This window comes from Festucalex cinctus, chromosome 20 (genome assembly GCF_051991245.1).
Source record: "Festucalex cinctus isolate MCC-2025b chromosome 20, RoL_Fcin_1.0, whole genome shotgun sequence".
In the NCBI taxonomy this organism is placed as follows: Eukaryota; Metazoa; Chordata; class Actinopteri; order Syngnathiformes; family Syngnathidae; genus Festucalex; species Festucalex cinctus.
Window position 1 is genome coordinate 12,618,230 of NC_135430.1, and position 26,644 is coordinate 12,644,873.

Genomic DNA, 26,644 nt, shown 5'->3' on the forward strand with positions numbered 1-26,644 from the left:
TAAAATTGTATGAAATGAATGGCAAGTTTTTATTCTTCTAATTTCTAATTTGTAATTCTAATCACAAAACGGCCACAAGATGGCAACTTATACGCAAGAGCCGATATCTTGTCCTGAGTATCGGCCCCAAAAAAATAAAAATAAATAAATAATAATAATAATAATAATAATAATAATAATTAAAAAACAAAAACAAAACAAAACAGAAAAAACAACAAAACAAATGAACAAAAAGAGAAAATATTTTACGTATTATAATGTCTGTTAGATACACCATGTGATTTTGTAAAAAAAAATATTAAAAAATACAAATAAAAAGTGGGGCCAATCGATATGGATTTTTTTTTTAAGGTGATGCCATTTCCGATATTTGGCAGAATAAAATTCTGATCACCGAATAAACGGCTGATTAATGAATATGTATTTTTTGGGACCCCTTAAGACTTACAACAATAATGGTATGAATTCCAGACAGAACGTTTGACTTTTTATTTTTTATCAATACATTGTCCTTTACTATACGGTTGACTTTAAAACAGAGAAAATTGGCAAAAATGTATTCTTTGACGATTTTTTTTTTTAATTAACGGCAAAACATTTTACTTTTTTGCAATACGTTGGCCTTTCGTATATGTTTTACTTTAAAAACAGAGAAAAATCGGCAACAAATGGCCGATTTGTTTCCATTGTTTTTCTTGTCTTATGTAGTAATGTGTTATTGTGTAGGAAAGAAAAAAAAAAAAAAAAAAAAGACACATTTTTGCTGATTTTAACTCATTCACTGCCAGTCATTATAGAAAATTTTTACATTTCCAATACTCACGTGATATTACATTCAATAATTATATATAAACCGAATCTACCAAATAACAGAATAGACTCCCTACTTTTTGTCCCGTCCCGTTCTTTTATAATTGACAGTAGAAAAATGTAGGTTTGCCAAAATACAGCCATTTCTCCCATGGACTCTGAAACTGTGTTTATTTCGTATAAAATGGGGCAATGATGTCATCTACCGGTGGTTGGGCATCAGTAAAGTTGTTTCCAAGTTTGATATTTACAGTGGAGCATGCTCAGATTCGCCCCCATTTAACACCGCTCTAAAAAATACAATTGACAAGTATACTTGTCAAAGGCAGTGAATGAGTTTTAAAAGCCCGTAATAAAAAGTATGTTGCAGTGATACAGTTTAGCCTGGGATGAATGTGGACATTCGTTTTCGATATTCAACCGTTCTGCAAGCCCTTTATTTTGAGGTGTAACATTGTAAAAAAAAAGTTTGAAATCGTGTTAGTGTTTTGTGATATTTTTTTTGGTATGCAATATTTCACTTTTATGCTACTAATATTAATGCAGGTAGTCCTAAAAAAATTTATAGGGGGGCCTCACCAGGAGAAGAGGTTTACTGTATTAGCAATTTAGTCGACGTGAAAATCCGATGGTTCGGCAATCACGGTCATCGGCATAAATAAAAGATGATAGGACATCTGATTACATTAAATTCACGGGGAGCAACTCGCACTCAGCGAGCGATAATTAACCTCCTGCTTAGCGTTGGCCGCTAATCCAAAATGTGCAATTCCGCCAGTTAGGTGTTCAGTTAGCGCTAATTTTAACATCCGGGCAGACTGAAATGTTTTAATTAAATAGCAAACCCTCTTATAATTCAATTGACATACACTGTAATAAATGCCTGCTTCAATTCAACAACAACTACACAGGATTGAGTCATTTGCCATTTTGCGGCGCTAGCCTGCAGCGAGGGCTTTTCCAGCGTGCTACCAGTAGCTAAGTGCCAGATGTGCTAGGCGAGTAGCTGCATGATAAATGGCAGCGGGTGAGCCCCCTGCTCTCGCATCCCGCCGCCAGTCCCTCGGCATGCAGCTCTTTCGGGCCAAATGGCATCCGCATCCCTCCCCAGCTGACATTTAAAGCCTCTGCCATGCTACCCCAGCTGTGGACACCGCAGGTCCCCCCCCCCACAACCCCAACCTTCTTTTAGTCTCTCCCGGGCACCGAGCCATCGGGCCCCAATGCCACCAGTGCCAGTCCAAAAATTTGCATAAACAGCCAGCTTTCAAAGGCATGTGGCGGGTAAATATCATATTTAACAATGCAGTCATTTGTCATTTATCACAAAAACGCCGTACGAGTTCCGTTCCTATATAGCATTAAGGTAGCGGCTTGAGATGCTAGGCTACATTGTTTTGAATATACAAGGTATGTTTGTTTTCTGTTTCGATGGACAAAATGCAGCAAATCAATCCAATAAAATCCCTTGTGGGAAAAGTTTGCATTTTAGAGTCCTGCTGGAGTCTTACACAAAATACTGACAAATCTTAACTACAGGAAAATCAATAAACAGGCAAGTAGGCAGCCATTTTGTCTTTTTTTTTTTTGGGGATTTTGTTCATTTTACGGGGTCGCATCTGAACAAATTGCTCCTAGTTTTGTTGTGTGCAGGGAAGATGGGTATTTATTCTCATAATATTCCACCACTTATTCTTCAAAGTTAAATTAATGTGATGAGACGTCACAATCAATGACCCAAGATAACAGTCAGGAGGGTTAATTAGTGAGGTTTCTTTTATTTACACGTCAGTCTTAATAGGTAGTTATGCACTTTATAAAAGGACACCGCATCATTTATTTTTGTAGGCCATGGAGGTTTGCTGATCCCCATTTGTGAACCATTGAACTGATGGTTTCAAAGCAAATAGTGCTTAGCAATAAAATATCCGGGTTCAAATATTTAGCTGGTTATATTGTGCAGAAGACGAGACTGAAAGTCCCTTCATCTTTTTATCATGTCCCTTTGATATCAAATGTGCAACACTAACTTGAACAACAATGTATTCATACTTCCAGTGGAAGTTTATAAATAATAAATTTGTATTTTGTTCCACTTACAAGACTTTGTCTAATGAATATTTATTTCTGCCATTTTTTTCCTATTTTCAAATCCGGCGTAGTGTTGTTATCAGGCGGCATCAGTCCCATTTTGTTTTCCTTTAATCTAAAAAAAGGGCGGAATATTGCAGGCCTATTACTAACAAGCACCGACTGGTAGCGAATGCAATTCCTCTAACCAGTGAGAACAAATCATTCCGATGGGGGGAAACTTCAAAGGAGGAGCGCATATTGACCATTTTCCTTCACGAGAGCGAATAAAAGCCACGAGGGTCGTGCATGTTGATCTGGATGCAGCGAGTATCGTATGAACGCTTTACTTGAAAACATGTCTGCCGAGCTGAATAAGAAGAGAAAAACTCAATTTTACGTCAATTTCGGGATAACGTCTTCTCGTCTCCGTGTAAAAGTTGGTTCACCCATTGGAGGGTTCAGTTGCTTTTAAACTCCGCTGCAATAGATTTGAAATAAAGCATTTGATTGTGTTGTTTTAAGAGGTTTAACAAAAATATTGCTTTTGCCAGTTAGGAATTTACAATGATCAGAGGGTACGTGTAATATATTACGTCACCATATGAAATGTTTATGCCGCTTTGAATTAACGTCGGGAGGCTGATTAACTGTTTGACGCAAAATGTTTCAGAAATATTTCAAAACAGTTTTTACTTGCCGCAAACAGGAAATATGCAGTAAATTTCCGGAAACCTTTTATGGGAAGTTAAACTGGAGAATTTTCCAAATATTCAGAACAGTATTTACTTGTGGCAAACACTTTTTCTACCTGCCAAGTATTTTTGACAAGAAAAACTTGTTGCAACCTTTTGCAACTCCTTAGGAATCCTAACAAAAACCAACATCCGCTACGTGTGCAAACGATCGCGGCTCAGTGAGATATCCAGCTCGGATCCCACTGAGCGGACAACATTTGTAAGTGTTAGCAAGGGTTAGCGGATGTTGATTTTTTCTTTTTTTTTTTTCCAAAGACATTTGCTAAAAGTTGTAATGGTCTCCATCTGAGCATGTTAAAAATTACCTTGCGACAAGAAACACCAGTAAAACTTTTGGTGAAGTTTTGCAACCTTTAACGAACTCTAACGAGAAAATCAACATTCACTAGCATTGCAAACACTTGCACGTTCACAACTCAGTGGGATTCGCGGGCTGTGTGCATGTGACTGAGGAATGTATTTGTATTAAATCTGGTTATTTTAGCCAAGATTATGCTACAATATTTACAATACAACAATATACAATACAACTGTATTAACTGCAAGTTCCCTATTGAGGACCAACTTTTAATTTTGTAACTTAATTTTTTATTTCCCTAAAAGCCGGTTAATTTAGCATTTTATTAAAATTTTGCTTAATTTATGTCGGAAAGCTGCTAAACATGAAATGTTACTGGTTTGATGTTGTATTTTTATTTTTAAATACATAGCTTACTGTACCTGACAAACCAGTGACAGTGACGACTTATGATGAAGAAACCCGCAAAAAAAAAAATTAAAAAAAAATGCCGTTTTTATGATTTATTAAAAAAAAAAAAAAAAAGAAGTAATTTTAATAACATTTAACTGCCAGGTCATGCAGACAGACAGTATAAAATATATGAAGTAAAATCTTACATGTAAATGGTTATATAACCACGACACCGATGCTATTAACCCGTCTATGGAATTTCCCATTACGTGTTAGCATTTAGCTAAATGTGCAATTCTCTGTTTTGTTCTTTGGACAGCAACCTTCAACTGGGAATAGCAACAAGTATCATGAAGCCTCCTGCGATTGGCTGGCAACCAGTCCAGGGTGTCCCCCGCCTAATGCCCAGAGCCAGCTGAGATAGGCGCCAGCACCCCCCGCGACCCTTGTGAGGAATAAGCGGTCAAGAAAATGGATGGATGGATCTTGAAGCCTCTTTTTTAAAGAATTGTTCACTATCTGCCAAAATGCTGCTTGTTTATTGTGAAGTGGGGTGATTGCTGATCACTGCCACCATTCAGTGTTTTTCACAAATTTTTCTTTGGAAAGTGAAAGAAGAAAAATAAAATAAAAAATCAGCCGAACGACAGCTCGTACCCTGAAAAACTTCCAATACACACATGCACAATAGACTACGGCATATAGTCTACTGTACTTTTGTATTTTTTTTTGCTTTCCCTATTCCAAAGCCTCACAATGAAAAATCATGTAAAGTCAGCTCAACTATTTCGGGACATAACTGAATAGCTTGTTACGTTATGAGCGTATCTATAGTGTACACAGGCGTGTTTCCAATCCATTGCGCATTGGCCTTCAACTGCCTTTTTGTCCGACCACCTATGCAATCTCCTTCCGACGGTGTCATGAACCCAAACAATAAAGGCATCGCCCGCCTATAAATGTTTCAGCGGCGCGGCTGTGTGTGTATTTCAAAGTGGCTGAAATGCCATTAGCGCGGCGGATCTGGATGTGAAATGTCACCACCGAGCAGCCCCCGCTGCGCCCGCAGCCCTGCCCAAGTCAGTCGGCCTCTTTGGAGGACTCCAGCTGCCTCCCCGCTGATGAAAGCCCGACCGCCGGCTCGGCTTCTCGGCAACCTTTTACCATCACGTGACCTTTTTGGACCGCAGAAACGCTTTTGATAGCATGCCATACAGTTTGGTATTTGCTTCTTTGTATCGTATAGCAGGATGCACGCTCCTCGCGGGCGATGGGGAGAAGAGCAAACTTGTCTGCTTTTAATGAGTGTCAAAACACATTTCTCTTCCTCATAGGCGTAAATAAAAGGCAGTTGTTGTTTTCCAGTTATACTGGGTTATGTTTAAAACTACGGGGGGGGGGGTCTTGGTTTACGACCGTCCCGACATTTTCGAGGTTACGGTGCATTAGAAGAAGGCATGCTCAGTTACCACCGTACTGACTGTTTTTATTGCATTGTTTTATGGTTATAGCCTAGAAGTGTTTTTCATACCAATATTTACTGTAATATGACATTTCTAGGTTATGAACAGTATGCAGTGAACTACTCTGCACAGGTAAAACTCACAGGTAGCACAATCTTTCCACCTGCTCGAGTATTGGTGAAGGTAGCGAATGTGCGGATTCGTTCAAGGTTTTCAAACATTTGCGAAACATTTGCTAAATGTTCGCTAAATGCAAGGCAATTTTGCGGCAAGAAAAAACATTTAGTGAACATTGCGAACTTGAACGAAACCTGACACGATATCAATATTCGCTAGTGTCGCAAACGTTCACCCATCAGTGGGATGCATGTGCGCAACCTGGCCACCGGGGGCAGTATAATAGAGTCAGTCATCCAAACACAAACAAAGAAGAATTTAGCACAGTGGTTCTTAATATTGTTGGCGTTACCACACTGCTGCTTTCTTAAGAAATAACCCAGGGGAAGCATATACAATGAAAACAACAGAGGCACCAGAATTGAACCCTGTGGAACACCATACGTTCAATTATACACGTCAATTCATACTGAACATATTTGTCCAACCACTTTCTTTTTTTGCTCGACATAGTATGAAGGACAAAGATTACAGAATCGTTCTTTCGTGTCTTTCTCCATATGTTGCTCCAACATCTGTGCTCAAATAGCGGCTGGCATCACATTGGTGCTTTGCGTTAGCTAGCGTTATCATTGGTGTGTCCAGTTATATCTTAGCATTAAGCTAGCAAACCTAAATGCAAAAGTGTAATTCTCTGATTTGTCGTTATGTTCTGACACTCAAATTCCGTCTACCTCTGTTTACCAAGAACTCTTGGTATAAAGATATTTTATGTCAAATGAGCAGCTAGCTAGAGATGCTAACGTAGCGGCCCACATATTCACTCACTGCTGCTTCTTCTCAAACATCACAATGTCACAAAAGGTAAGTAGTAACCGACTAAATAATGATATGATATACTTCAAAGTTTGATATTTTTCCTCTCGAACAATCTGCTTCAGCAGACGTACTAACCACGTCACACTTATTGACTCCCAAAAAGTTTGAGGGTTATTTTTTCCCCAATGTTTTGGTCCCACTCCAAATCACAAGTACGGACACCGACTGTGCATCGCATACACAAACAAAAGCCAGCTAGTGCAGAGCTTGCCTTGCTGCCATATATGATTTACATCCCAGCGCTTGAATCACCAGTTGACATGCAGCTGGGGGAATTTGGCACTTAATGAGAGCCTCTTAACATAAGCAGTATGCCAGAGTTATCTCCCAACACGAAGCCCGCTGTCAAAATGTCAGCGGATCTCAATTCAGCCACCGAACGGCTCCCACCGGGACCCCCGCGCTCGCGCCCCCCCAAAGTGCCGGTGAATCCAGGGGTGGAAATGCAAGGGGGGGGAGGTGCGATGCCCTTTTCGACGCAATGTGAGGTGACAAGTTCAAAAAGCTGATGAAAGATCTCTTGAAAAAGAACTCACGAAACAAATGCATGGTTTGAACAGGTAACTAAATAAATCATTTTTTAAATTCACCCCAAAAACAAAGACGAAATCTCGAGGCCGACTATCGGCAGATGTGCTATCATTCTCTCCTCAGATGCTCTCCACGGCTTCTCGGCATTGTGCGTTTGTTTTTATGAAGTCTTTCATTTCCAACCGTCGCCAAAGCAAGAAAAGAAATCCTCTGAACATCACATGGCTCCTTTTCAGAAATACCCTTCCCAGCATCCCTTTTATTCCCCTCACCTCTCCACGCCAGAGAAAGTACCCTCCCACACATGCACACACACTTTCCAGGCCTTTGGGGAGGAGGTTAGTGGGGGAAGACAGATGCTTTCTGGTGATAAGGAACAACACTGCATGCACTCGTCACGACAACAGTATCCAATGAATACATTCCAACACCCCAGAAGTTGTAAGACCTGGAATTGGACCACAGTACAGTTCCCAATCAATAACTCCAGAGGTTGTACAGTTCCGAATTTGACCAATGAATACTGTCCGACACCCGAGAAGTCTTACAATTCCAATATCAAGCATATTACCCAGTAAATCTCTTATGAAACCCCAGAAGTTGTACAATTTGGAGTTCGACCACAGTGCCCAATTAATAAGTTGTGACATTCCAGAAGTTGTACAGTTCCGAATTTGACCAAGGAATACTGTCCGACACCCGAGAACTCTTACAATTCCAATATCAAGCATATTACCCAGTAAATCTCTTCTGAAACGCCAGAAGTTGTACAATTTGGAGTTCGACCACAGTTCCCAATTAGTAAGTTGTGACATTCCAGAAGTTGTCCCTTTCCAAATTTGACCAATGAATACTTCCGACACCCGAGAAGTCTTACAATTCCAATTTCAAGCATATTACCCAGTAAAAATCTTCTGAAACCCCAGAAGTTGTACAATTTGGAGTTCGACCACAGTGCCCAATTAATAAGTTGCGACACTCCAGAAGTTGTGCCATTCCGAGTTTGAACAAAATGGGCAATGGGTATTGTCCGTCACCCCAGAAGTTACACAATTCTAATTTCAAGCACATTAGTCATCAAATCAATTTCAACACTCCAGAAGTTGTACAGCTCCAATTTCAGTTCCGACAACCCAGAAGTTGTACAACTTGGAGTTTGATCAATGTGCCCAACGTTGCAACAAGCCAGAAGTTGTAAGGTTCCTAATTTGACCACAGTGCCCATGACTACTGTCCGATACCAAAGAAGTAGAAAATCAATTTCAAGCATGTTACCCAGCAAATGTGTCAACACCCCAGAGGTTGTACAGTTCTAAATATGACCAAAGTGCAAAATGAATACTGTCAGATACCCTAGAAGTTTTACAACTCTGATTTCAAGCACAAGGCCCCGTAAATATTTTCCAACAAGCTAGAAGTTGTTCAATTTGGAGTTGGACCACAGTGCCCTATCATAAGTTGTAAAACTCCAGAACTTGTACAGTTCTAAATTTAATCAAAGTGCTGAATGAAACTTCAAATTACAAGTACATTGCCCCGTAAATTTGTTCCGACAGTCCAGAAGTTGTACGCTCGTCAATGAAAAAAACGTTTTGACACCCCAGAAGTTGTACAGTAACGACTTCAAAATTGTTTGGCATAATTAGTTTTGCAGTGAATAATGGCAGATAGGTTAACCCCCAAAATGCTATCAAAAAAAGCTTAACAGAAATCTTTGACACCAATTCCTATTGGACACCATCTTGTGGGCACCACCATCCCCTTATCGACCAAGCAGAATTTTTTTTCTTTTTTCTTCACACCTCTTGCAAGACTTGCGAGATGTTGCCAGACAGCCTCCATTTGCTATTTGGGTCGGCACGCTCGTTCCCACTCGGGACTCGCCTGTTAATCACAAACCTCCTCATGGGCATACTTCATTTACGGAGAAAAAAAAAACATTTTTGGTTGCATTTTCCGGTTGGGGGCGTGGACGCCGGCGGGATCCGGAATGGACTGGATGGATATCGCTGCGCCGATTGATGGATGTCTCCTTCCCCCCGCTCTGACATTTGCTTATCTTGGTCCGCATCTGCCGCTATTGACGTGCGCTCCATCCCGACATCTTTGCTAAGCTGTTTTGTCGTTTGTCACCTCTTCAATAGAAATGGAAGCGCAAATAAGACTCAAGCCTCCTGTTAGGTTGGTTCCCTGGTCAATTTGACCCAGGCTATGTTTAATGTTGAAAACACATAAATGTTTTATATAAATCTTTTTTTTCTTTCCCAGTTTCATCATGAAATTAATTTATTTGTACTAGCCTTTTAAATTTGAAATGGGTCATTTTGACCCACGCGATGTCTTGCTTTCTAAAAGAAGGATGGAACCATTTTAATTGAAAATATGACAAAGTAAACCATTTTAATTATCTGTTGATGAGATGTCTCATCTCGGAAAACTACTCATTTAAAATGGGTCAATATGACCCGGGCTGTATGTTCCAAAATAATTATGATAAACATTAAACCCTTCTGTTGTGTTGGTTTCTTAACAATGTTCATGGGTCATTGCGACTCCTTCTGATGTTTAACTCATTCACTCCAAGCCATTTTCACTGAAGCAGCCCAACTCCCCCTTCCGTCTGTTGTTTTCCTGGATTTTGACTGATTTTGCAAGGCCCCCAGAATATTGTGTTCTATTGCTATAAAAACCAAAAGAAAGATTAGTCTCCTCTTTCATCAGGAAAAAAAGTATATTTTTATCTGTTTCCCTTTTGCAGCAATTAGCATTAGAATATAGCTAAGTTTGATCAATATTCACAATTCCTGGTGAAAACAGTGGAGAAAAGAGCTCGTTGCAACATGGCCCTGACTAATCGCTTAAACGCTGCTGCCACCTGCTGGCCGTTTTTGCAATAACTACCATTGCTTCAACAGTTCTGTTCAGTTCTGTATGCTCTAGCATTTAATAATAAAAGAAAAAAACATAAATATGTCTTTGAAACACAGGTAATATTTAAAATAGAACATATTAATACGTTTTTGGGAGCAAATGAGTTAAGCATAAAAAATTGTCACATAAGTCAATGCAATGTTTTTAATGTTGAAAAAGAAAAACAAAAATTAAAAAACAAAGGCCAGCAGACAAAATTGAACATATAACCCCCCCCCCCTTCTTTTTCCTACATTTTCTCAATGTCATGGGTCAATTTGAGCAACAACATAACAGGAGCAATAACATTTTAATAGAAAAAGTGTCAAAGTGAACCATTTTAACTCTGTTGATGTGAAGTTTCATGACAAAAAACTCAATTTGCGTTTTCACCCTTAAAAAGGATCAGTTTGACCCAGAATTGTTAATATTCTACAACAACCCATTTAACATTTATAGAATATTATTACCTGTTTTCATTGAACATATATGGAAATGTTATATATGGAAATGCTTTTGATGTTAATAAAGTTGCATAGCAAAAGAAAATTATTGGTTTGGTCAGTTTGATCCAGGATATTTTCAATGTTCTAAAAGCATCCAGAGAATCATTTTTATATCTCAATTTGCTTTTCATTGCAAATGTTTTAATGAACCATTTGTTAATGTCTGTTGATGCTAACTTTAAGAGCAAAAAAATCAAACTTGTTGTTTATTTTGACCCACAACATAACAGAGGCTTGATGACACCCACCGGCTTGTGGAAGTACGCCGTCCACTCTAATACGCTACTACGCTTAATTTGTCCCTCTTAGGCATTCTCCGAGCAATTTAACCAGCAGATTTATTGTTTTTTTTGTTTTTTTTTCTGCTAGAAAGAAAAGCCCACTCTGCAAGCTCCTCGCATGCAGTCGCTCATAACTGTCAATTTAGGGCAAATTTTGTGAAAGCAGGCTTTTGGTTTAACACCTTTTAAACTTAATGCATTTGAAGAGGCCACTCGACAAGCTCTCCTGTTAAAAGCGACCATTTTGCACAACTTATTCTCAACTCGACGCTTCTTCAGCACAAACCGGTGACATCATCGCATCCAGGGATGTATTTCGACATCACTGAGGGAGATGATCTTCCACTATTATACAATTCACATTTATTCCAATTACACTTCACAGCAATTACAATACGAATCCTTACGATTACGATGTGATCCCATTCATTAATCACTTAATTATGATGTGTGTCACTGTTACGCCGATTAGGGATGTAACAATAATGGCAATAACGTGATATTGTGATATTAAAACTGCCACAATATATCGTCGTCGTCATGTCACGATATTAAAATCAGCACATCTGTTAAAATGGTCGGCTTGTTTTCCATTTGTGCAGTTCTAGCACCCTCTGGTGGCTAGTTTTGTAGTGCAGTTTAATTTTCACAAGGCATGTTTTGGCTATACAGGATTTAAACAAACAAACTACTTCTCAATTTACATAAGTGGGCTTTTCTTAACGTGTGGGGGTGATTTTGTCCTAAACTCCCACACCCCAGCCTGTATTTTGCCATTTTGTGTTTGTTTTGTAAACAGCGGGTCGTTTCTGTGGAAAGACAGTGTTTACACCCCTCCAGCCAATCGGAGAGCGAGGGGTGGCTTGTCGCACATTTTTATTTTATTTTCACTCACTCACTCACAGATGCTTACATGTGTGAATGAGTGAGTGAAAAAAAAATCTGTGCTTTCAAATTGCCGCGGGAGTGACGTCACGCAGCCGAGAAATTCACCCGGCCCCGTTTGCGACACGCCACCCCCCGCTCTGTGATTGGCTGGAGGGGTGTAAACACTGTCTTTCCACAGAAACGTCCCGCTGTTTCCAAAACAAACACAAAATGGCAAAATACAGGCTGGGGGTGTGGGGGTTTAGGACAAAATCACCCCCACACGTTAAGAAAAGCCCAGATCTGTAAATTGAGAAGTAACTTGTTTAAATCCTGTATTTAAAAAGTGCATTTTCCTGAGTGAAACCGGCAGACTGGGCCTTTAACCTTTATTTAACCACGTCGATCAGTTGACAATATGATTTGAATCACGAGACAGAAGAAAAATCTCTAACTTTGGACATATTTTTCCCCCATATTTCGAGAAAGTTGCAAATGACAACTTTTTTTTTGTGCGGAACTTTAAATGCTGCACACGACTTCACTCTCTACAAACACAATTCAAGGCACATATTTTCTCCCCATGAGGTGGAAGGCAGGCATCCCCCCCCCTTCCTCTCTCCTGCAGAGGGACTATTATTGCAGCTAATTATCTACAAATAGGCCCGATATGACAAACACAGCCCCCGCCACTAAGTGCACTAAATCAGTCAGTGCGGGTAGAAATGAATGAAAGGGAAGCAAGCGTAGGAACAAGATAAAAGTCACTGTGATGAAATAAAAAAAAAAAGAAAAAAAAGTGGGGGTGGGGGGTGGAATCAGATGAATGAATCAGATATAAATGAGCAGAATATCAAGAGACAATGCGGAGTAAGACGAGGCATATAAAAGCGAGACAGATGGGCAAAGAAAGACACCGAAAGGGACAAACGGAGCAAAACGGCAGCGTCTAGGGCGCGCGTGTGACGGCTGTTGCCAATGGCAACCGTCCCCGCCACGCACAGGCGGTCCCAGCATGCCTGGCGACGGGGCCGGCTCAGGGCTCTCCGAGGCTTGTCTGTCTCATTTCCGCACAGAAACTCATTTGCTATGACGCATCAATGGGCGCTTGATTAGATCCTTACCTCTGACACATATGAATATTTATCAGCATGGGCTGAATACACATTTACTCTTCCTTTCATCTGGATCACTCTTGAGGGTCCTCCGGTTCCCCTCTTAATTTCTGTCCAATGAATATGTCATGGGTGCATCGCCAGGGACCCACAAGCCCTCCGGATAATCTGGACGTGATGACGGCCCAAACAAAAATGTCGTTGTTTTGTTTTTTTTTGTCTTGTTGTGTTTTATTCGTCATGGCGACAAAAGCTTTCGGGGCGGGAGGGTCGGCAATCATGGCAAACAAAAAAACAAAAAAAAACAACAACACTTAAGCGGATATGCGTCCGCGATACGGCAGACGGCTGAAGATGTCGACGTGCGGCTGCACAAATGAAGCTGCAGGTGTGAAATGTATGACAAGACAAGTGGCTGTTATTTCTTTCCCCTTGAGGACAAACGCAATAAAATGCTAAACCTGACATTCTTATTTCAATGTAATGAATTGGTTCTATAGCTGTGGCGTTTGAAGGTTGGGTTAATTATTTCGACCCAGTAGATTGGCTTGAAAATTAGATTTAGGCAGGTTGAAGATCAGAAGCTGGTAGCCATTTTGGACACAGTTTGTACTTAAGTAAATTTAAAACCTGGTGTAAAAACTGTGCCAAATACGGTTTGTTTTAAAAAGTAAAAACATATGATACATTAACTAATTCAAACCCAAAAACGTATAAATACGTTTTTTAATACTTTGTCCTTTAAAATGTATTTATATATTTTTTGTTTATGTTTTTTATGCTAGAGCATAGAGAAGGTTTAAAGCAATGGTAGTTATTACAAAAAACATCCAGCAGATGGCAGCAGAGTATAAGAGATCAACCACGGCCATGTTGCAACAAGCTCTTTTGGTTTGTGAATAATGATGAAATTTAGCTATATTCTAATCTCATGCTAATTTCTGCAAAACGGAAACAGATACAAATATACTTTTTTTTCCTGATGAAATAAGAGAGACTAAACTTTCTTTTCATAGGTTCCATGTTTTCATAGCAATAGAACACAATATTCTATGGGCCTTGCAAAATCAGTCAAAATCCAGTAAAAGAGAAAAGCGAAGGGGGTTGCTTTAGTGAAAATGGCTGGGAGTGAATGAGTTAATGTGTTAAACCTTCACTTAGGTTGGTTTGTTCGCAACAGCAATAATTTCCCGGGTCAATTTGACCCAGTTTTAATGTTCAAAACACATCCTGGTAAACATTAACTACTTTTGTCTTGCGAATATTACAAATAAACCATTTTTTTAACGAGTTTCATCATAAGATACTACTTATACTAGGTTTTAACTTTGAAATGGGTCAGTTTGACCCGCGCTATGTTTAAATAATTTCCCCAAAAGCATTCCTATACGTGACTGGAACCACTTTAATTGAAAGTATGTAAAAGTATAACAATTGATTACATAAAAAAATATATTTCAATGCATTATATATTTTTAAATGAATCATTATTTTATTTTTTTATAATTTTTTATTTATTTATTTATTTATTTTTTTAAATCGGTATCAGGCTCAAATAATCCATATTATTCTGGGCCTAGTTTTTAACCCCATGTTGGAAAATCTTGATTATAATTTAAAATATTTTTTTCAGTCAGATTTGTTTCCCAATTTACCACCAGTGTTTTTTTTTAAATATTTATCAGCATTTTTTAATAAAAAAATATTTTTTGTTTTTTTCCACCCCAATTTATTTAAGTATTTATCAGTTTTACATGGATTTTCACTATTCATTATGTGAAGAATTGAATGACTGAAATGTAAAAACGAAAAACCTGTGATGGACACGTGATGGACTACATTACCATCCATACCTGTGCTATGGTGGTACACTCGCCCAACAGCCTAAATGTGTGGTCGTCTATCTCTATATGCGCTCAAGCTCTCCAGAGCAGCACAAGCCGAAAAGAAAATAAGACGGACGGATAATTTTAGTGAACGTAACTTACGTCACTGACTCCAGCCTCCACTATCTTCAGGCCTGTCTCCTTCTCCAGCTGCTGCTTGCCTTGAACTGCGCAGGAGACAAAAGCGGAGGCGGTGGTGAATATGAGCAGAGAATGACAAAGTAGCACTTTTTTTTTTTTTCAGTTTGTTTTATTCCCAATTCTTACTGCGGAACGAGTTGGTCACCGATACCGAAAGTGATGCAACGGATGAGACGTCGTGAGTCAGATGTCAAAACGATCACGGGGAACGGGCGGCCCACGCGGGAACGTGCGTCATTTAGCTCACGGTCGACGCAACTGGGAAAATAAACCGCTGTTTGTGATACGGTTGATCAATCGTTCTGAAAGGGCGGTGGTGGTTAGGAGAGACGAGCGTCCGAGGCGTCGCGATAGTTGGAGACGATCTCCAGTAGTCACGTGGACGACTGCGAGTGAATTCACTTCACAACAAGCAGCAGTTTGGCAGATAGCGAACGGCGTTTCAAAAAAAGAGGCTGCAGGTTATATATTACATTCTTGGTCAAACTAAGCATTAAACTAAGAAGTAGAGCCCGATTATTGGCCAAAACAATCGGTCGAGTGGGCCAAATGGCCGATTAGATGAAGAAAAACAAAGTTTCCGACCCTGTGAAAGTAACCTGAATGCACCATTTTGTTTATGTAGCATTAGCAACTAGCAAGTGCGTAGCGTATGTTATTCTGGTTATTCTGTTGTCCCTAAGCGTCCTTTAATGACACCGTAGTTGGAGTTAACTGTAAAAGTAAATACACAACGTTGAGAATGACATCCACTGTATATTTAAATACAAAACATGCTTCGTTTTTAAAACATCGTTAGCCGAGCGCTAACAGGCAGTTAGCATCAACCACACACAAATGTTGTGGGAACACATACCCACAAATGAGATGACACTACGCAAAGACACTAATTCTTCCCAATGTGTGAAAAATGAGTTATTTGAATAGAATTCAATCACAACTTTCTTCTGTACTCACTTTAAGTATGTACACTATGGATGAGCGGCACCACACTGCCCCCAAGAGGCCCAGGAACAGTCAGTATTTGTTCTGTTTTTTTTTCAGTTATTTAAGTTTATTCAATTCTTATTTCACATTCTTATTGTTTTTATTGTCATTGTCCTTTCAAGCTTTATTATAAAGTTGATATTTGAAGGACTTTCTTTTCTCAAAATTCAAGACTTGTGAAAATAGCACAAGATTAAAAAAAACATAAAAGAAAAGGTTAATGCTTGACAATAGTTCTAAACAAGAATGTTTGTTTTTTTTATTGACACAAATCTATAAAATAACCTTGTATACTTCATGAATTTTTTTTATATGGACTTGCCATTCAAAGCAGAGATCTTAATAGCGAAAGTTTTGTGTAAGTGGCCCGACTAAGAAGGTTACATACGTATTTAAAGCAACCACATAGCTTTGCCTTAGCTAAGTCTGTTGTCGCAATGCTAAATGAGCTAACAGATAGCATTGGCGTAGTAGTTATAACACAGTGAGCAATGTACGTATTTTATATGTGAGATTATTTGACGTCGGTAATGCGTCACTAGCACTAGCAGAGAAAGTCCAATGACACAAGCAATCCATAGGATAAAACATCCATATAGATGGCTTAACAGAATCAAGAAAATCCACTCGGACAACTTGTGGGGCATTCCGACTTGTAAGGTACCCTTGGTTTCGAAGGCCTGCAAATGAGCTATGAGCCAACCGGCGCCATTTAATTCTAGCAAAACGTTGGCGAGTGCAACCGAGTGAATCTGAAGTGTGTTCGTTAATAACTTAAGCCCCCTTTCTTTTGTCCTTACAATAATTAATACACCGCGCATCTCGCCATCTCATCAAAAACGCCGAAGCCATTTGCAGCGGCTCGCTTCGTCAGACATATTCTCATGTAAATCCCGCACATCCATCACTTGCTACCTTTGAAGCAAAACACGTACGTCGGAAAACAAAAATCAAAGGGGGCTTTCATAGATGAGGCCCGATGAAATAATGTGCGGAAAATGCCGCATCCTTTTAATGGAGTTTGTTAGCATGTGAATGTGAGTTCAAGCCAGCAGGTCCTTTAAATCCCATTTCCCCCAGATGAAGGCTATGCAAATGACCCTGCGGAGACTCAAGCTCACCTCGCACTCCACATCGGGCCGGGGCCGGTTTTAATTAGGATTTTAATCTATCCCGGTGATTCCGCTCGGGCCACAATGTATGCGGCATTCCATCTAATTAAGCATGCTACTTTTAGGATAATCATCCATCTCGCTCGCTCGCTCCTTCGCCACCGCGCTCAAACCCTCTCGTCTTGCCCGTTTGAGACAGACGCATTGATCATCCTATCATCTCGTCAATGAGGTGGTGTATATTTTAGGCGGGGGGGTATGTGGCGGGGTGCTGGGAAGGGTCGCATATACAGTGTGTATGGGCTCAGGTCTTATCCCAGGTAATAAAAATAATGATAATAATAATAAATATTAGTAGTCAAGGAGGCTGATAAACGATATTTGGAGCCGATATTCATTAAGCGAAAAATAAATATTGATGTCTGTCTGCCAATAGTTTTAAAAATACAAATTTCAACTCCTAACTTTGTTGAAATGTCTGAAAGCAAAAATGTATTGAACAACTTCAGATTTGTATGTTGAAGGTTTTTTTTAAATTAATTTATTATTTTTTATTTTTTGTTTTACATTTCTAACAAAAAGTTCAAGGAGCTCCCAGAGTCAACGCTGTTTTAAAAAGTGAATACTGTGTTTTCTACAGTAAATATTTCTTTTCCAAAATACCAAAATACCTCAAATATTAACCTTTTACATTTTTGTTTTAATTTCAAACGAGAACAAAAGGTGCAGCGGTCCCAAGATCAGCATCATCTCTTAGAAAGTTAACTGAAAATTAAAATTAAAATTTTTACATTATTTTTATTTTGTATTATTTAGGATTATTTATTATATTATATATTCTTTCTTTCTTTATTTTTTTTTTTCAAATTTAGTTTTCACAGTTTTAAATAGATCCATCAGATTTTTTTTTTTCTTTTTTAAAGAAGACGTTACAGATATTCCTTAAAATCCCAAATACAGTATCAGCACCAATCATCGGTCCAGGTAATAATCGGTCTATCACTATTAAAAACACATAAAATAAATAAATAAATAAATAAATAAATAACCTTTCGCCATTATTTATTAATATTTAAAAAAATATTCGGATATTGGAATTTTTTTTCTGTCAAGTATAGGAATCGGCATAGGGCTAAAAAACAAACAAACAAACAAACTATATTAGCCTGGCTTTAAACACGACATAGTGGGAGAGAAATGGAATGTTCCCTTTATGAATGTTATTTTCTTGAATTGCCCTCATTAGATTTGCATCTGTGTCAATAAACAAATAAATCAAAACGAAAAACATGACTAATTGCGAACTCATCTTTTGGACACACTGTACGTTCAAAGCGCTAAAAGTCCGAATGTCACACAAGTCAAGTCAAGAAAATGTGCCATTAGCGAGAGCAGCAACGTCTCCAACCCACGCGTCTGAGATGAAGCTCATTTTCAATTCGTGTTATGTATTTAGTCGTCTGGCTGCCAGGGGGGAGCTACCTGGGTGCTGTTTAGGAGGGGGGGTAATGAGCGAGGTAATTGGGCCCAGCTGGGCGAGGGCGTAGGTGGTGGGGAGGAGCGAAGACGCTCAAAAGGTCACGCAACGTTTCGCCGCTAATGAGGACCCCTCTGGGGCGACGGCGGCCGCGCGAGTCAAACGGCGAAAAGATTAGCCCGTAGTCAACACGAGCCGCCACGTGACCGCCGCCCGGCTCGCTGACGGACACGTCGAAGCGGGCCGGAGCGGGTCAGTATATACCGGCCAATCAAGGTGGAGGGCTCTCCAATCAATGGCGGCAGAGGGACGGGGCCACTTTAAATGGAAACACAATCTACTTGCAGAGCTCATTAAGCTGCCGGCTGGACGGACGAGGGCTGGAAGCGAGAGTCACAACAGCTCATTGCTCTTCGTTTTGCTTACAGCTAACCGTCTCGCTTTTTGCTGGGAATGTAATTAAGATAACCAAAAGTCCAAATACTTTGTTACCATACATAAGTAGAAATTTCAGATATCTGTACTTCACTTGAGTATTTTTTCTTCATATCACTTCAATGTTTATTCTTATATTTGAAAAGACATACAGTCTTTAACAAAGGCATTTTGTAAATGCGTTATATCTTTTAATGGAACAAAAAGAAACTTGACTACAATGTAAAGTAGTGAGTACACAGCTTGTATAGCAGACTTGTATAACACATTTATGAGAGCGTTACCTATTTGATAATTTCAAGGTCACCTTACTATAATACTCGTTCTATAATACTTTATAAAGCTAAGAGCCTTACCATGTCCAGAATGGGTGAAATAACTACTATAGACTTGCTACTGAGGTTGCTAACTGGCCAGCTAGCATGGCTAAAGTCACTTCGTTTCCACTCGTTATACCACAAAATGGAATAAAGTAGAGAAGTAGCTACTAATTTTCTAAGAAATAAGACCGCTAACTAGCTAGCTATCTACAAAACTATCTACCAAGCTAGCATGGCTAAAGTCAGTTTGTTTCTGCTCGTTATCCCACAAAACGGAAAAAAAAGTAGAGAAGTAGCTACTCATTCTCTAAAAGGTTAAGACCGCTAACTAGCTAGCTATCTACAAAATTATCTACTAAGCTAGCATGGCTAAAGTCAGTTTGTTTCTGCTTGTTATGCCACAAAATGGAAAAAAGCAGAGAAGTAGCAACTCATTTTCTAAGAAATAAGACCACTAACTAGCTAGCTATCTACAAAACTATCTACTAAGCTAGCATGGCTAAAGTCAGTATGTTTCTGCTCGTTATGCCACAAAATGGAAAAAAGCATAGAAGTAGCTACTCATTTTCTAAGAAATAAGATCGCTAACTAGCGAGTTATCTACCAAACCATCTACCAAGCTAGCATGGCAAAAGTCAGTTTGTTTCCACTCGTTGTGTACAAAATGGAATAAAGTGGAGAACTAATTTTCTAAGAAATAAGGGCACTAACTAGCTAGCTAGCTAGCAAGCATGGCTAAAGTCAGTTTGTTTCCTCTAGTTGACACAATATGGAATAAAGTAAAGCAGTAGCTACTCATTTTCTGAGAAATAAGATCATTTACTGTTGTACTACATTAAAAAAAAAATTAAGTCATGCTTTTTTTTCTTTTAACATTAAGAATGTACCAAAAGAGTACGCTCAATGGAAAAAAAAAAAAGTTATTTTACAAAATATATAAAAGTACTCTAAAATTCTGTGAATAACACTATATATATTTGTTGTGAAAAAAAGAGAGCGATCCAAATCAATTACACAGTGGGGAGAAACATTTTTCACATTGCTTATACAGTTACCTTTATCTACATGTCGTAAAAATATGTATTTGTGGGTCTAGTCTAAAGGTGCAAAACTACGCCAATGCTGTATTATGTGCATATACAGGTAGGTGTCCATATGATGGGGAAAATGGGAAGATTTATACGCTCAGATTATATTCAAACATCTGAAAATAATACATTCAAACAGTACTCAAACTGATTACTATTAAAAGACAGTAATTAGGTCTATGTCATGTACTACATTCGGGAAGTAACTTGGCCGGCACGCCTATCCGCACGCGCCGATTTCATGAGCTTCAAATGAGCCAGCAAATATTCCTGACAGACTGTGGAAAAGAGACGTCAGGTCTCATTTCAGAGAGACTCCTCCAGACATTCTTAATAGGCATTGTCCGAGCCTATCTCGTCTCATCTCTGATGCAATCCCATCCCCTGCTGCTCCTGTTTTGATCTTTGAGGTTTTCCCAGTGACGCCGAGCCCTTGATAAAAAAATAATCCGGCATGTGTTCCATTTTGATCAGATTTCAATAAAACAACGAAAGATGTTTTTTTTGGGGCGAAGAGATGGTGCAAAAAAAAAAAAAAAAAAAATCCTGTTTTTCAGTAAAGCAGAATACACATTCCGATAATAGCTCCTGATTATATCAGACATCTATAAAAGATTATCCTGACTGATTATCTTGACTGATTTCCCCCCCAGGGATCTGATCGTAAAACCCTCCAGGCCAACAATCATAAATGCTGTTTTCTTAAGATGGAACCCAGGGGCAGCTGATACAATAAAAAAAGGCAGGGGCCCCAGAATTGAACCCTGTGGAACACCATACGTTCCTACCCTAACATACATGGCAACTCTCCATAACATCACCTCACTGGCAAGACGGCAAAGGCCAACATCCAAATGAAAGGAAAGACTCTTTTAAACATTATTTTCAAGGCTATTGCAGATTATCGCCGATTCCACTTCAGCTTTGACGCAAGCGTGCAAACCCAATATCGCTTAAAATAATAATTAAGTACTTGCATTCAGCAAAACAAGCGTGATTCAAATGATAAGCATGCCAGCTCCCCGAGTTTGGCGTGGGAAGAGCTGAAGAACACTTAAAAAGTTGATCAAGGACTCGTCGGGAGAGGAAGAAAAGGCCATTTCAATCAGGGATTGCAAATCCTTGACGCAGGCAACGAGGAGTAGAAATACGCGAGCCAGACTTGATGCGACCTTTAAATTGCTGGCGAGCATATGCACTCAACATCATTATCTGCCGTTGAGTATAATTTGATTAAAATGCGTGGCTTCTCCACCATATGCCGCCGCCGGATAATGTAATGGCGTCCCCCGCCCTCATCGTGGATTCTAACGGCGATTCCCCCAAATGATTATCATCAAGTCATCGGAGCTTAAAGTCATGAATATATACGTTCATTTCTCTGACACATGACATGTGGTTGTTATTGTTGGAAGCGATATAAATGCGGCGCGGCGAGATGGATCGTTTCCCGTGGGCCCCTAAGTATTCGCCGTTTCGGCGTGTCGTAATGCCTCCAAATGGGCGAGCGGAGTTGGCATATTTCAGCCTGGCCCCGCTGATTGATCTGTTAATACGCAGATACGTATCCGCCCCTCCCTCCCTCCCTATCTGCCGCCTCCCTCTATACGTCAATCCCGTCCAAAACAAAATGAAAGTGTTTATTGCGAGGGTGGGGGTGGGGTGGGTGGGTTGGACGCTCACGCCTCGCTCCCTCCGAAGCCGTTAGCCTTATCAGTAGGCAATCGCTTCGATATTAAAGCCGCCATTCTACCCATCACTTCCCCCCTCCCCCAACATGCACATATAATGACAGACTGCACCTATCAGAAGACAGAGGAGGGGGGGGGCAGGAGAAGGATGCACCTGATCCCTCCTGCCGCCGCCCCTCTCCAAACAGATAGGCTGCTATCCATTTCTCACCCAAAAACAATATTAAGACGGCGTATGAGGAGTATAAAGACGGCATGCGATAAATCACACGTGACCTCCCTCAGATGTGACTTGTACGCGGACCATACTTGTCAAAATGTACATGGCAGCAGATACGGCTGTCATTTTTATGAGCCTTATTCGGATGTGTTCTGCCACCTTTCCCGCCCATCTGTCTGCCAACATTTTTTTTTTTTTTTATACAAATACTAACGGCTTGAATAAATAAATAATTGATTCTAACAGAAAACGTAAAATCGGCGAAAATGGGCATTTAGCAAACTTTATATTTAAATTAAAATAAAAAATGACCACAAAAAAAAAGAAGATTTTTGTAGAGATTCAAAAACATGATCAGCCAGACCAACTGGAATCCAACCATTTAATGCCATCAACGTGTATAATCGTCAAGTGCGTTTTTCAACAAATAGGCGTTGATGAACGTCCCGCTCAGCTTGTTTGTAAAATTCAGTGTAATGACAAACAGATCCCTGTAGATGGCAGCCTTGTATAGGTTTTCATTTGCTTCATCTCTTTGTCTGAATACAATTTTGACAGCTAATTAATCAGCCGAATAATTAAAATAATTAGAATGAATAAAATAAATTCTACATATTTTTTGTATTTAAATTTTGGTGTGTCATTACGTTATCTTTGTTTTATTCGGTAATGTGCGGCAAAAAAAACAAAACTGTCAAAGATCAGTAAAAAAAAAAAAAATATGCAACTAAAACAACCCGTTTGGGTTGTTTCACAGGGATTGTTCAATTTTGTTTACAATAAAATAAGATTGGAACATTGAAGACGTATGATGCTTGCTAGGCAAAAAAGGGAAAAAAAAGTCAAGATTGGTAACAACAGGATCGGCTAATAAGGCTTTTTTCAAATCGATAATCGGCCAGAAAATTGTGATCGATGTGCCCCTAATTTTTGCGTCAGAATGAGGTAATATCGGCTGATTAAATCAGCTGTCCAGTTAATTGCTTGGGCCCTATTCTGCACGATACAATTGATTTTTTTGGGGGGTGGAACAAATTGAAGGCGTTGCCAATTATTTTAGGAAATAATTTGGTCATGTAATGAAATAAACAAGTATCAAGTCACCAATGAATATTCCTAATTTCATTCTACATTTTTTTTGGTTTTTACTTTTTTGCGGTGTGCTGCTGACACCACCGGGTCGAGGCACCCAATCAGCGGTGCCAATCACACGCTGTCACATGGTTTTCAGAGCATGCTGTTCGCAGCAGGGTTCAGAGGGTGGGGGGTGATGGGGGTGGGAGTGGGTGTGGCTTGTGCGCGATCCTGGCCGCCTCGCTGTTTATTCACCCCGATCGATCGTTTCATGCCAACAGAAGACCCCCAACAACAAACCAACTGCTGTTATTCAGCCTAGAATCAACACGGCCGGTGGCTTTGTGACAAAAGCGCTAAAGCAAAAAAAATGAAAAAAAAAATCCCTTTATATGCCAGGTTTTTTTTTTTTCCTGACTGACAATTACAAATGATGTTGAAGGTAATAAAGTGCGCCGGTGGCCCTCGTTTGGGCTCGGTAATGGCGGTAGCGGCGTAATTAGCATGCGCCGAGGGTCCGTCGAAGACCCTGCCTCTGATATCAAACACATTACAGGCTCCTTCCTCTTTCAAACGGAACCCACATGACACTTTTATAATTGCGTACCCCCCCTTCCTTTTTCTTATTAGGGGGGCCTTTTCGGAAGATGGCTCAATAATAAACCTTCACAAGTCCTTGCCTCGGCTGCACATATCTCAAATAGTCGCCGTCCTTCTAATAAAGGTATTAGCAAAATGCGGTGCGCGCACCCCTGGGGGTGCGTTAGATTAAAAATAGAATAGGCTGCTATCTGTATAATAACACATTTGGATTTCATGAATAAGCATGAAAGCTTTATTGCCATAAAAAGTCAGTTTTGTTTTTACTGTTTTTGGGGGGGGGGGGGTGCGCCAACTTTGTCAAAGTTCGAACAGATAGTTTCATTTGAAATTGTCTCCCTCTTGACTGATTTTTTGTTTTTTTGTTTTTTTTGGGGGGGGGGCAGCACTCTGGGGAGGAAATGGGGTGGTGCACCAATCACTTGTGCATGACTTGTTTGTCAATCCCGGATCTAATAGACAAAGTACCCCACTTGGTTAAATAAAGACCTTCTCCTAATTTTTCAGGGTGTGCAGGTGATAAGGGGGTGCGCCAACGCTATTGAAGGTGGTATGTGTTTGAAAAGATTTCGGACAGACAGCTGCAGTAGATAGTGTGTCCTAGTAAGTTAATTAAGTGCCTCACTTTTGGCTGCTTTTTGGGGGGGGCACAGTATAGGGGGGGTGCACCATCTATTTTGAAGGTGGCGAGGTGCTTAAAATGTTCAGAGAAGACTGCCCTCATAGAAACTGCCTCAAATGTATAAAAAGGACTGCCTTTGAGTTTTTTTTTAAGGTGTGCGGAGGATAGGGAGGTGCACCAAATGAGTTGAAAGAGGTGAGTGGCTTTAAAGGTTTGGGAAAGGTGGCTCTAATAGACTGCACTCCAATGAGTTAAATAAATGCCTCCATGAAATAGTATACACCTTTTTTTCTGAAGCTGGCGAAGAGTGGGGGTTTGTAAAAAAAAATGTTGAAAGTGGTGCACATTGTAAAAGTTCGAAACAGTGCTCCAATTGGTGTGCGTTTTTTTTTTTTTTTTGGTCATTTTTTTAGATTGTTTTAATAGACTCTGCACCAACTAGGTAAATATCTACCTCCATTTTGACTGCGTTTTTAGAGTGTAAAGGAGCAAACTCTGTCAAAGGCGGTTTGTGGTTTAAAAACTTTGGCAAAGACTGCTCAAGTGCCAATTAATTAAACGAAAGCCTCCCTCAAATAGACGTCTCCCTTTCTGGTATTCCAACCTAATAAGCCAGTTTCGCTTGACGCGACTTATAAAACAACGCCAGCATTGTTTAGCATCATTCCTAGAATATCCAATATCAAGACCTCATCTGCTGTTGAATCTTCCCACTATTTGCGTAAATATGCTACTGTATATGCACACACACATAATATCACTTTCTTGGCTGGCTGCTTGATAAATAGATTGTGGCTGTTCTGACACCGGGTGTAGAATGGACATTTGGGCTTTGATAGGCGCCGACACCAATTCGTCACGGACGACGGGAGGCGACGACGAGAGCGGCGGAGCCGGCAAATGACTCACGTTTTGCCGCCACCTCCAGATGTAGCAGAAAGCCCATTGGATGCCAATCAATGACAATCCCGCGCAAATGATATGATGGCGGCGAAGGGTGATTTAGGAGGAAAAACAAAGCACGTCGTAGCGATTTTCAACACCCGAATCAGTTTTTAAATGCAAGACACATAAGAGACAACAATGTTATGGGGAAATATTTTTTAGCTTTATACACTATGGGGTATATTCACTAAGAATGTGCTGCGTCCGGTAATAGCGCAAAATATCGCACCACAACTGCACCCGCAGTCTGCACACAGTTACCCACCTATTCACGAAGGATATTGCTCTAATCATATACCGGCGCAAACACGCCCATAAAACTGACAGCTTGGAGCAAATTTGCACCTGATTTACCACACATGGCAATGGAATTGCACCAAGAACATGGTTGTTATAGCAACAGTTGCGAGAAAGATGACATCATCAGAAAGCGAGGTTGGATCGAGAGAAAGCGTTTATAGCGCCATGAAGCTGTACAGAGCAGAGAGAACGACGACGACGTCATTCATTCATAAAGTACAAATTATTGGTGCGATCGTTTTTTAAAAATATATTTTCAGAGGTTGGCGTGGGCGTACAGTATGCATCTGGCACGTAAAAAAATGATCGTAAAATGCATGCCTACCCGCCAATGCCGATCATCCCGGGTTACGTCATGTGTCCTCAAACAACATAGAAAAATCTCTCTCTCTGTGAACAGCCAGAGAGCGACGGTGCACCGTGCCATGCACTGCTGTCATGATCCCGGGATCGAGGTTGCGGCAGGTTTATACATGCATTCCATAAACATTATTTGCGTCACGCAAACTCTGTGTGGCTATTAGCGCTGGCATTGGTGAATTAGACGCTGTATTTCAATGAGTCTCATTTGCATTAGGGTTGGCATATTGTGCGTCAAATGTATGCAAATTACCTAATTTACATACGCGCAAATAACACCGGCGCACCATGGCGCAATCTGATTGGCAGCGCACTTAGTGACGGATTTCCCCATCTGTGAGTGTTTCGTCAATTAGACGCTCCCGGATTGCTCCATTTTTACCGGTTA

General features: G+C 40.0%; 1 protein-coding gene across 1 annotated transcript in view; it reads right to left on the reverse strand.

Moving 5' to 3' along the window:
• The window catches only part of ptprn2 (protein tyrosine phosphatase receptor type N2), a 128,251-nt gene that overhangs the window by 47,282 nt on the left and 54,325 nt on the right, over positions 1–26,644 (reverse strand). The window contains exon 11 of the mRNA XM_077509083.1: positions 14,987–15,051. Within this exon, the coding sequence (XP_077365209.1) occupies positions 14,987–15,051 (65 nt within the window). The remainder of the gene's footprint in view (positions 1–14,986; positions 15,052–26,644) is intronic.